Below are 12,805 nucleotides of genomic sequence, written 5' to 3' on the forward strand. Positions count from 1 at the left end.
AACAGTTGTGTGGAAATTCAGATTTATGTGACTACTTTATTTCTGGGTTTACAAGCCAGCCAATGTTGAGAAACCCTGACTTAAAAGATTAAGGTAGATTCTAAGCTTGTGTCCTTTTATAGTTGTCAGGATGATTATCTGGAGTTAACAGTTTATGTCAGCTTAGCTGTCAACATTTATGCAAAGCTAGTTTGTCTGTTTAAGCCCAGACAAACAGCCTTTGAAAATGTTTCATAGTCCTAAAAGATCACTCAGTCATCATGGCTCTTGAGTTGGTTTGGTTTAAGATAGCATTCTGAAAGTGCTTCTACACTTTTAAAGACCAAATATGCTCTGGCAAATGCACTGCATGTTGCTCTTATAGGTAATAATGTGCTCAGTATTAACCACAACAACCCAGCACTAACAATAAAACCAACCACAGAAGATTCATTGAGGGATCAGTCAAGTGTGTGTACATGAAGTAGTGTTACATGCAGAGCACACTGCTCAAAGCCAAAGGAATAAGTATTTCATGCTTAAACCTGCAGTAACGTTTAAATTTTTTGGCCACTTGGGGGCAGTGCAACAGACGCAAATGACACAATTGACATATTAGCAGATTTATAAAGTTGGCATGGCAAACGTGTTAGTAAAAAGTTTTTTATTTAGACATCCAGTTGATCCAAAGCATCATTAGCATTTTTGGGGGGGTTGTGTTTAAGTCCATTAGACAAATGTAAGTCTAATATTAACTCTTCTTTTATCTTTTCTCTCCACCAACTTCTTACAGAAATACTTGATGTATCTTTAGCAGGCAATGCTACACTTCCTTCACTAGCTAGTTGCTAACTTCGTCGGTTTTTGTGTTGGGCAGGTGATATACAGTGTCAGAGCTTTTTTTGTGAAAACAGCTGACTGATGTGCAAACAGTGTTGAGTGAACCAAAACAGTGAGCTAAAAATGCTAAAATGTTTCATCGAACTGAAGAACTGAAGAACTGAAGAAGGGCAACTGAGGAGTGGGATAATAATTGTCTGAGGATCTGTTACTAAGAGAGACATCTTTTAAGTACACACAATCATTTGATCCCTTTTCAATAAAAAAATATTTTGTGGAGCGGCTTTAATGTCGACGAAAGAGTGTTTTTGGAGAGTTGGGATTGGATTATTGGTTGGTTGTCAGTGTTAACTCTGGGAAACTTGAATGAACTCTCAGGCAGGTGGGTGGTGATGTGATTCTGATGCTGGTCGCTACAATGTGACCACATTTAAGAAACATTTTGTTGAAAACCCATGTGAAGTTGGCACAAAGACATTTCCTCCAGTATGGGATTGCTAAGAACAATGTGCTTCTGTGCCACTCTACATTTGAAAGCACGCTGTATTCTTCTGTCTTCTTCCCTTCCCAAACTACAGATGCAAATGCAGTGACTAGGGTGGAATAGGGATAGTTAGGGCTTGTGAGGTGAAGCTAAAGTTCATGTTTTAATACATTATTGTACTTCTGTGTCTGTAGTCACTTTAGATTCTCCGAGGTCGGTTAGATCCTCAGAGTGGAGCTCAGCCTCTGAACTCCTTGCAGCTTCCTGGTTGACCCTGTTTCTCGTCGTCGTGTTCCTTCAGATTGCCTCTTGACACCTCCCTGCTAGCTGGATTTCAGAGAGGAGGCTGTGGTGCACTTGAAAGCTCACATACCGGAAAGCTAAAATGCCACGGTCTTAAGAATATTCTGTCATGATGTGATGAATATTTCACAGTAGGAATATTTTTAGTGAGCGTTGTGTCTTTTCTTCCCACTCACCCAAGCACTTACTCCAGCTGGAAGCTCACAGATGGGGGGTGGGGGGCAAGGCGACGGGACAGGAGTCTTTGCTGCCTACCACCGCTCTTAGCCCAGGCTTTACTCTGGTCTCATGGTCTCAAAGGAAAACACAGGTTTGACAGTCTGATTTGATGTTAATAGCCAAGCTGCAAAGTAACTGCTCTGTGAGAGTTGTTCATTTTGAGTCATATTCAGCTGTAAATGCACTATTTTTATTGTGGCCTTCAACAAGCTTTCAGTCAGTGTGTGGAACACATATATAGGCTACAGTATGTGTGCGTAAGTATAGTGTGTATGTGTGCTCCTTAGCCTAGCATCAGTGCAGGGACCTGAGGGGCCGCAACTGCTGATCCCTCACTTCTGCTCGGAGGCCTCTCTCGCTCTGGTTGCCTGGCAACCCTCCTGTTTCCGAAGGGGAGGGGTTTATTTTGCTCAGTAAAGAGGAAAAGATTGGAGAGAATGGCATGAAATGTGGATGAAGCTGTCAACATGAGATGCTTGCTCAAGCCTCAGCACACTGGGATATACTGATGGTCGGGATCAAGGGATTCTCCAGTGTTTCTTAGGAAAATATTTCAGTTTTGCCATTTAAAAAAATTGTATACCACATTAGGCTATGAATACAAAACAAGAGCCACAATTAAAATCCATTGCCTTTGTTGTAAGGTTGTGGTTCAACAGCATTTAAAAAATCTAAAGCAAAGAATCTCTTTTTTATCTGATGATTAAAAACACTGCGACTCTGCACTGACAGTTGTTAAAATCAGGATGAAAAATAATACAGCCTTATGGCTTATTTTGAATTCCGTTCTAAATCTAATCGGGCAAGTTTTTACGCAATAGAGTCCTGCAGGAGTGAGACAGGCGGAAATGAGTTAGCATTTTTGCACTTCCGGCTCCCTTGTCTCAAAGTCAGTGGGTTTTTTTAATAGGTTTTTGGTTAGATGCCTGAAATAAGGTCTGTGGTTAACACAAGGTTAACATTTTTCACATTTTGTTCTATGACATAAAATATGTCAGTAACTACCCCGCTCCTTAATTTTGAAGTTTTTATGTGTCTGAAAAAAGGCAGTTGTTGAAAAGTGGCTAAATGAGACTACAGAACATCATTTAAGTATCATAAAAGTTTGTTTGCCACAGAGGGTATTTTATTGCAATAATCCAAAATCCAATGGAAAAATCCTGTTAGCTTTTTGCTAAGTTTCGGGCCGCACAAAAAAACATCATCCCTGCACCAATCTATTTGTAACAGAAGTCAAACATAACATGATTAAAAAACATATATAACATCCAAAGTTGAAGTACAGGGAAAAAAACAGTATAATTTATTAAGAGTTAAACACCTAAAAACTCAAATTTACTTCAACATGCTGTAATAGTGTAGTTTAATCAGATGTGATTTACAGTGGCCTGGCAACATTAGCAAACAGCCCACCAATGCCGTCACATTTTTATTCAAATGTCGCTAAATCCTGATTGGTGGATGAAGTTTGTGACATCCCTTTTTTTTCCAGATGAGTTCCACACAGTTAAAACTGAAGAGAAGAGCACAGATTAATGAATACAAAAATCTCTCAAGTGAAATTACCAAAATATTTTTAGCACTGACAGAAAATTGTGTTTTAAGGCTGGATCCCATAACTCACAGAAAGAAGCAGCAGTAATAGAGGACCTTTATTTTGATAAAAGGCACAAACTTGTGCAAAAAAAATCACTAGAATGCAGGAAATTAAATGTCTAATGCTCAAAACTTTATGATAGAGGACCACTGAACCCCCCTGTGTCATGTATATCCACCCAGTGTGAAAAGAAACCTACACCCTTGGAGCCAGCAATCAAAACTCAGCACTGTTATGTGGTGCTTTTGTCCAGTGAAGATTCTGACAAAGGTTCTTTCCACTTAAAAGAGGAATGTAGAAAAGTGAAAAAGCACCAAGCTGACTCGTACTGGCAAATCCAAGTGTCACAGCAGACTTGTGGATGTCGTGAGTGTTCGCTGCATTCAGTAATCTTATTATCTCTATCAAAACTCTCTTAGACTGTGGGAAAGAAAACAGACTGTTGACAATTGACAAATTTGTGTTATGAAGAGCTCTTCAAAGATAGATACCCAGGCAGTGCCCTGGTTCAGCAAATACTGTTTAATATTAAGTTTCTGGATCGCAGCAGGAAAAACAATATTTACAGGAAACACATTAGTGTGGCCTGCCATCACCACATGAGAAGCCGGCAGAAGCACAATTTCAACTATCTTTGGTTAGGCTATAATAAAATATCATATTCCCAAGTCAGTATAGCTCCCAGGGGAGACTAGCAGCAGCTTATGACTTGATTACACACAGAGACACTTCTGACATTACTCATGCAAAATTACTTTTTGTTTATTTCAGCTGCATGCAGGCTAGGATTTGTTTGACTCTTATTACACTACATGGCCTACTTAGGCGTGAGGTCAGTTTTATTATTTCCTGCAGTTACTGTGAACGCAGTAAACAGTCATATGTGAGGAGGCACTTTGGCGGCAGAGAAGAAGCATTTGTTGTTGCTTGGTGCAGATCTTGACTAATCACATCTACATCATTTTAATATCATCAACTGTCTGGCGAGGTGTAGTGCTGACAAACCTGACCCCTATGTGTTGGTTAGTTTGTGTGTGTGTGTGTGTGTGTGTGTGTGTTTTTGTGAGCACCATGTGCTATTTCCAGCTGGCATATGAACTCAGCAGATGAACCCAGATCAGCTGTTTGTCCTCTGGGGGAGGCAATCTGACTTATCTGATTGGCTAGCAGCTGTGTGTCACAATGTGTATGCACATGTGTGAATGTATGCCTGCTTGTGTCTGTATGCAGTTCTATGCTTGTGCATGTACACGAGTGAGAATTCACATTTGTAACAACGACATATCCCGTCATACCGTCAAGAGGATGGCAACTAGATGCTCTGCTTAACTTAGCAGCTTATTCATCTATGTGTGTGTTGCAGAAGTAGGACATAACTATCGTAGGGGGCTTTCCCAGTGGAAGCAGAGGTAGCCGGCCTGGACCTCTTTGATTCTTTATTCATCACCTCTTTATATAATTCATAAACTTTATATACTACTGTAGGTGGAGAGAGGGGAAAAGGTGCAACTATTAATGATGAGACACCAGGAAGAGGACTGAAGTGATGACTAGAATAATAAGTGTGAAAAAGTTCATCCACTCTTTCCACCTGCAGAGAATCTTAAATGTGCAGTGAAGATATTACACCGGCATCATTTTGCAAATATAGTCAGATACTGCATTTGCATTATGATGACATAAGCCATAACGTGCCACATTGTACGACATGACTGCTATTAAAAAGCGCTTCCAGAAGGGGAGGCTGGGGTGTAAATGGGGAAGGACAAATGTGAGAGTGGCAGAGGAAATGAGGAGGATGTATCGGTTTGCTTCGGGAGGCTCATCTCACCTAGGTATGGACATAAAGATTTCCATTTTGAGATTTGAGATTTCCATCTCTTTTTTTTGTTTTTCCTCTCGTGTCTTTCTGATAGTGAGGGTCAGGATTCATATATTCAGAGGTCCGAGTCATTAGCCGCGGGGCTTTCTCTCACTCTGCCTCCACGTTCCCTGCATGGCTCTCTCTGTATCTATATACTGTAGCTGCTGGCCAGCTAAAGAAATCTGCACGTTCAGTCCACTTGTGCATATCTCTGCCAACACTGGTGATGATTTATTAGACTACACTAGACTATTTTCGCACTGTAATAAACATTTTACACCAGGAGGAAAGAAAAACAGCTAATTTAAATATAATGCTGGAGTGTAGCAGCACACTTACTCTTAGTCAAGAATTTGTCTCCAAGAACATTCCTGTAAAAAAAAAAGAAAACATGCAGCACTGTATTGAAATGAATTATCACAGATTATATTTGGGTTTGTCTGAATAAAGATAGAAAACCTCGGACTGGATATGAGAGTGCACAACAGCTTTTAAAAAGATTTCTTCAGCCCTTTCCAGAGGAAACGTGTTTTCATGTTAGCTGTCCACATGAAAGAGCACAAATTCACATTTGCGAGACAGAGATGTGAAAATTAAACATTGTCTACATCCACTGGTGGAGAGTAATTAAGTGCATTTACTCAAGTTCTGTATTTGAGTACAATTATGAGATACTTGCCCTGTACTATACTAGATTTATTTTACAGCTATAGTTATTAGTTACTTTTTAGATTCATCTTTTACATTAAAAAACACATGATGACCTTATAAGGTTCAAAAAAAAATTGTTAAAGATCAAGCTAGTGGTTCCCAATGTTTTTGGCTTGCAACCACTTACAAAAAATTCAGTGTCTATTTGGGGTTCCTTGTCACATTCCAGATATCTGTGACTTGTTAGCAAGTGATTTCCCGTCGTTGCACTTCAGAGGAGATAGATTTATCCATTATCTTAAAACAAAAACACCGAATGGAGAAATTTGGAAGTGAATACAGATTTGTGTATCAGAAGTTGTATTTTTTTTTTCTTTTCAATAACCATTAATCATCTCACGATCCCTCAGACTCATCTTGTGATTGTTTGGATGGGGGCCAGTCGCAAGGTTAGGCACCGTAACTGTGAAACTAGCTCCACCTAAAAACCAAAACAAATTACTGGGGGGAAAAAAAGAAGATCCAGATTCTTTACTTAGGTAAAGGTAGGAGGTAAAAATATTGAAGTGAGAAAAAAAGTGTTGTAGTGAAATTGTTAGTTAGGTATGAGTATTATCAGCAAAATATACTTAAAAGTTATGTGTGCAACATTTAGAAAATTAATATAGCAGCAAACAACTACCTGCTATGTAAAGACATAGTGGAGTAATGGCGTCCTGGGCAGAGAATGAAGCCACGCTCCCCAGTCCGAGCTTCTCTGTCCATAGACTGTACGGCCATGGGTGCATGTTAGTGCATTGGAGTCTGGTGTATGTATCCCACTGGCTAGCTAATCGCCACCACTTTGCACTGCGCTCATACAGCTGTTACCACTAATATGGCGATGGAGCTGCATGCAGCATTCAGATCCATTTAAGTGTCAAAATTAAAGTTTTCAATGCAGAAATGCCCTAGGCATACAGTGTGTAAAATTTGTAAAGTAACTAGTAACTATATTTGTCAATGTAGTGAAAGCAGAAAGTAAGAAACATGAAGTTGAGGTAGAAGTGGGCTACCTCACATTTGTACATAGGTACAGAACCCTACTGAGTAAATGTAATTAGTTACATTCAACCACATAATAATATTTGAGCAGTTTCATTTTTAAGGAATTTTAAAATTCGTAACAATTGCTTAGATGTTCTAAATTAGTTTGAATTGATTATAACATCAAATGTCATGTGCACATGTAAAAACAAGTAATCACATGCCTATTTGATAACACGTTTAGTTTTCATGTTTCATGTGCAAACTTGAAGCCATACCAGCCTTGCATGAGATAACATTCTATTATTGTATACTAACACGTGGGATATGAGAGTTTGTCCATAGGGAATGTATTCCATTAAACAATTTCCACTTGTGGTGCAACAGAGCAGAGCCTCTTGCCGACGTGTTAGATTTACAATTGCTCTTCTGTGCTGGATGTAACAAGATTGTTTGTCCGTGTCACTCAGAGCAACAGTAGGCTTATATTTTGTCTGTTAGGTCCCATGGCATACCAAGAGCAAGATGCCTCTTGCTCATCCTTTGTAGCGAATGTGTGTGTGGTGACTGTGTTAAGGTGCTACCACACTGTCTGCTCTCTGTCAGCATCGCTTCCCTTGGGCATCAGTGTTTTCCTCACAGCTCCACTCGGCTTTAACAACATGCCTCCACAGAGGCGTCAAGACCCTGAATAACAACAGCAGTTGTAATTGTATTTGTATGTGCGATTGTGTTCGAAGTGTGTGTTCACCGAGAGACAGAGTGTACAGTTTGCGTGTCTCCATGTGTGTGTATGTGCGCATGGATTTGCTTCCTCTCATGCGTTTTTTGCTCTGTGTGTGCTCATTTTGGAGCAGGCTTGTTCATTAGGTCTGTGGGGAGGTGTGCTTTCTGCTGACTTTGTTTGGTTCAAAGCCTGAGGCTCATACTGATCAATAGTATCCCGGACCCTCCACGTCTATGTGCAGCTGATTGGCTCTCTGCATGGCAGGCAGCCACAGCTTAACAGCGGAAAGTCATACGTCAATATGTTACTCACATCTCTCCAGCTATATTTTGGACACACGCTTAATCAGTCAGAATGTGCATGACATTCAGTTTTTCTGCAAACTCTGAAAACACTAAAAATGCATTGCTCTTAATCGTTTGCATGCTAAAATCTGTGGCATGAAAGGAAATCTTATTACAGAACAGTGTGCAATCATCATCAGATATTAGATTAGAATACCAAACCAACAAATGTGTTTTCTAGTTGACAGTAAGTAACCAGGAAAGCATTGCTGAAATCTCTGGCTTTAGGCTGGTGTTTTGCTTTGTTTCTATTTGGCAGAATACTTCTGCATTGAGTTTCTGTGTGGGTGTCTGCACTCATGCCTGAATTCTGTGTTGCAGCTATGTGGACCAGGACTCAGTGTACAATGTGACAGACAGGAGCTCATATTTGTATTTCCATCCATCTTTAATCAATATTTCCCACTTGTTTTTATATTTTTATCTCTGCAGTGGCAGAGAGCTCTCTAAAATACAAATTAGGCCTGTTAGAATATTCGGTTGTTTGGCTGCGGCTGACCAGCAGGCCCCTTATATACAGCGATAGCACATAAACCTCAGCACTGGCTAACCTGTCTGTCTGTGCTCTCCTCAGGTCTGGATGACTGTCTCCAGCAGTACGTGAAGAGTTTCGAGCGGGAACAGATGGGGGGAGAGCAGCTGCTGCACATCACCCATCAGGAGCTGGAGGAGCTGGGTGTCACCAGAATAGGACATCAGGAGCTCATCCTGGAAGCTGTCGACCTCCTGTGTGCCCTGGTCAGTCAGCCTGTTACTTGCTGACACGATTTCTCTCACACACATACAGGTTTTGGATGTGTGTGTTATTGTGTGCTGTGTGTGAGACTACTGTGACCCAAATCTATGGAGCCCTAAAACTGACAAATGGTAGTGAAAGGTTATCACACTAGCTAAAAATAGAACCAAATATACTGATAAATAATAGTTTAGTAGTGTTAGCTTTCTAACTTTGTTGGCATTATCTTTGTCAGCTAAAATGCTTTAGCTACTGTTAGAAGCAGTGGTGTAGTGGACGGTACACGCAGGTGTATAGGGTTTACCCACCTCTTTTTCTGGCCATTTACAGTATACCCACCTATCAGCCAAAAAGCCATTTGAATACATAAGACAGTATACCCACTTCCCCTTTTTAACCTACCCATCTACCCAGTACTACACCCACCTTGTCAACTACCACTGGCTACAAGAGGTGATGCTGCAACAGTATACAGTGCCAACACATTCTCATCCTAATTTGTCAAATACCATCACTTTGTCAGTGGACACAAACATCAAAATATGACGCACTAGGTAGCCTCCTGCGTCAGTTTTGGACATTCTGAGACACAAAAGGTGCCTCTGTCCATTGTCATCATGCGTGGACGTCCACTGACATAGCGGCGGTATTTGAGAAGTTTGGTTGTTGTCCACAGCATCAACAACTGCTGCTGTCCGGTGCATATCTTACTGCCGTGAAAGGTGCCTCTGTGTGTTGGTATCTTATGTCTTCTGACAAAGCAGCGGTATTTGACAACTTGGGATTGAGAACGGGCTGGCAGTACAGTATATAAATGAACATACAGGCACTGGTTGGTGTAGTTTTATGAAGCTATCTAGCTTTAGCCAGATAGTTAGCGGAAAAGACTGGTCCTCAGTCCCCATACCGGGCAAGGTCCTCAAATCACCTCAATCACCGGTGGATTACCCTCTCCGGGTTGGGAGAGAGTTACTGCCGTAGAGAGTTCCTTTATCTCAGGGTCTTGTTCACAAGTGAGGGTAGAATGGAGTGTGCATGGATTGGCGGTTTGGTGCGGCTTCTGCAATGATGTGGGCACTGCGCCAGACCATCATGGTGAAGAGGGAACTGAGCAGGAAGGTGAAGCTTTCAATTTACTGGTCCATCTATGTCCCAACTCTCACCTATGGTCATGAGCTCTGGGTAGCGACTGAAAGAATGAGATCACGGATACAAGCGGCCGAAATGAGTTTCCTTCGTGGGGTGGCTTGGCCCAGCCATAGAGATAGGGTGAGGAGCCCGGACTTCCGGAGGGAGCTCAGAGTAGAGCTGCTGCTCCTTCGCGTCAAAAGGGGTCAGTTGAGGTGGTTCGGGCATGTGATTAGGATGCCTCCTGGCCACCTCCTGTTCAAGGTGTTCGGGCACGTCCCACTGTAGGAGGCCCAGAACATGCTGGGAGGACTACATATCTCATCTGGCCTGGGAACGCCTTGGGGTCCCCTTGGAGGATCTGGAAAGCGTTGTTGGGAAGAGGGATGTCAGGGGTGCTTTGCTTGGCCTGCTGCCCCTCCGACTCAGCCCCGGATAAGTTGATGAAAATAGATAGATGGATGGATGGATGGATGGACTGGTGCTCAGTGTGTTTAGCTAAGAGTGTTTTCAGTCTAACTAGAAAGCCACGCAGTCTGTTTTATTACTCTGCTGATGTTTGACACTAGTGAAATAAAAAAATGCCAAAATTTGCTCTTTGAGTTAAACTTTGGTAAACTTTGACACATAAATGTACACTGTTGACCAATAGCGAGTTGTGTTGACAGTGCTGACCTTTGTGAGAATGGAAAGCCAGAGTCAAAAATGGATGAAGCTAACGTTGCTGCAGCATCCACTTTTATTAAACCCTCCTGTGTCAGAGTATGAACTGCTCTACAGAGGAGGACAAGTTTGCAGAAGTTATAGAATAGTAGTCAGTGTTACAAATACATCTTGAATAAACTGAATAAACTGGGGGGTAATAAACAACACAGTATAGAGAAAATACAAAAAAACTTGCATGTAGCTAGAGTGTAGCTAGTATGTGCCTGTCTAGCTTGCATGTTAGTGGTTAACTTGCCAGCTACAGCTGAGTTAAATCAAAATTATGCTAATTTTATACAGTTTTATTTAGGCAAGCAGCTGCTTGTCTTTGGACAACATTTAACTTTTAAGAATATTGTCTTCATTTGTTAAATCAAACATTTTCATGGAAGAACATATAAGATATCAATACCCAACCTTAGTATTCACTATATATCTACCATTAGGAATTTAGAATGAATGGTTCTCAACAAGGAGGAGGTTGAGCCAGCGGCTAGCAGCTAACAGTGAGCCTGAACAGTGCTAACAACAGCAACAGCGCTGACAGAGCTAACAGTGTTAACCCAGGCAGAAACTGGAGGTTTGGCACTACGATTCCATGACAAAGTTGTTTTGCCACATGGTTCAGGAGGACGTTATTATCAGCCAGTGCAGAGTGGCAGTAATTAGCTTGCTAGTGGGATACACACACAGGGACTTACATGCACTAACATGCACGCGCAGCCGGTGCAGCTACCACAACAAATACCTGAGAAGTTCAGATTAGGACACACAGGGAGAGAGATTAACTTCTGCTCAGGACACCATTACTCCAATATATATTTACATAGCAAATAGCTGTTTGCTGCTATACAAATGATCTAATTGTCATATACGGCACCTTTAGGACCAATTTTGAGTAAGAATAGTTTTCTTGCCTATAACTGCTGAAGAAATTCTCACAGATAGAAAGATTTATATATTGGTTGATGTTTATTTTCCCCCACCAGTTATTGATATTGTCTTAAGAAATGGCTAGAAAAATCCTCCATCATTTGGGCCCTGCTTTGTGTGTACTGCCTCGGTCACTGCTGACTGTATGTGCAGTGGCCCTGCTCAGGATTAGGGAATTAGGGGGAATTAGGTGCTACTCTCCCAGAGAGAGAAAGAGACAGAGACGAAGGGAGAGTGAGAGGGAAAGAGAGAGGAAGAGGAGGAGAGAGAGTATGTAGAAAGAGTATGCAGGATGCACCTTATCTCCCAGGCACACATGGCTGGATTAGTCGGGGCTGTTTGAATGTGTGTGAGTGTGTATGAGAGTGTGTGTGTGTGTGTGTGTGTGCGTGTGTGTGTACGCACATGCTTGTGTGTGTGTGCTAATCAGCACCTCTTCTCATTCAAACGTTCCAGCATGGGAATGAGTGTCCCAGAGCAGCAATCACCATATGTCCTGGAACTGGACACACACCACACACATACAAGATGTATCACTAAAACTACTGCTGTGAGTCATATTAAAGGATAATTCCGGGTTTATTACAACTTGGGTCTTAATCTATGTAGTTCTAGCTATTCCTAGATATAGTAACGCTGATCACCAAGCTCAGATATGTCAGCATCTGGGGAGGAAACTTTGACCCTTACCAAACTCGCCGTAGGTGTGTGTGCATACAGTTTTCATGTATGGAAAGGGATTGTTACAGGCATTTTGGCTATGCTCACTTGAGGTTTAGATAATCTGGCTAAACTGTTGGCTGGTTTACAGCTTGTCTGATCATGCCACTGCTCATTTCTCGCCTTGTCGGATTTTGTTGTTGCAAAGTTGCAGTGTTTTCCGAGATCTCAGCAATTACTTTGTTAGTACAATGAGTAAAATGTTTTCATAATCAATAGAATTAAAAAAACAAAACTACAAAAGTAAGGCCCCAATCATAATAAATCAAAATTATCCTTTAAGATAGCTTGGGGAAAGCAATTCTCAATTGACCTCCTACCTCTCATTAACTGTACTCTCCAGCTTTACTTGTAGATACCGTGAATATTAGGATAATAAAGGACGATTCACTGTCGCGAGCAATATAATCCATCATGAGGAAAGCAAAACCCTGCTCCCCTGGCTCAACCGTTATGACTTTCTGGTCTTTCTGCAGTAAAAAAGGGGAAGCTTCTGTGGCCCTGGATCAATGCAAGTTTCAAGCGCTGACTGAGCTTTCAGTCTCGCTG

The 12,805-nt window shown here is 41.4% G+C and overlaps 1 protein-coding gene across 1 annotated transcript in view; it reads left to right on the forward strand.

Moving 5' to 3' along the window:
• Positions 1–12,805, forward strand: part of si:ch211-26b3.4 (connector enhancer of kinase suppressor of ras 2) — an 82,639-nt gene that overhangs the window by 6,276 nt on the left and 63,558 nt on the right. The window contains exon 2 of the mRNA XM_050041898.1: positions 8,609–8,772. Coding sequence (XP_049897855.1) covers positions 8,609–8,772 — 164 coding nt within the window. The remainder of the gene's footprint in view (positions 1–8,608; positions 8,773–12,805) is intronic.

This window comes from Epinephelus moara, chromosome 4, assembly GCF_006386435.1.
Source record: "Epinephelus moara isolate mb chromosome 4, YSFRI_EMoa_1.0, whole genome shotgun sequence".
Lineage (NCBI taxonomy): Eukaryota > Metazoa > Chordata > Actinopteri > Perciformes > Serranidae > Epinephelus > Epinephelus moara.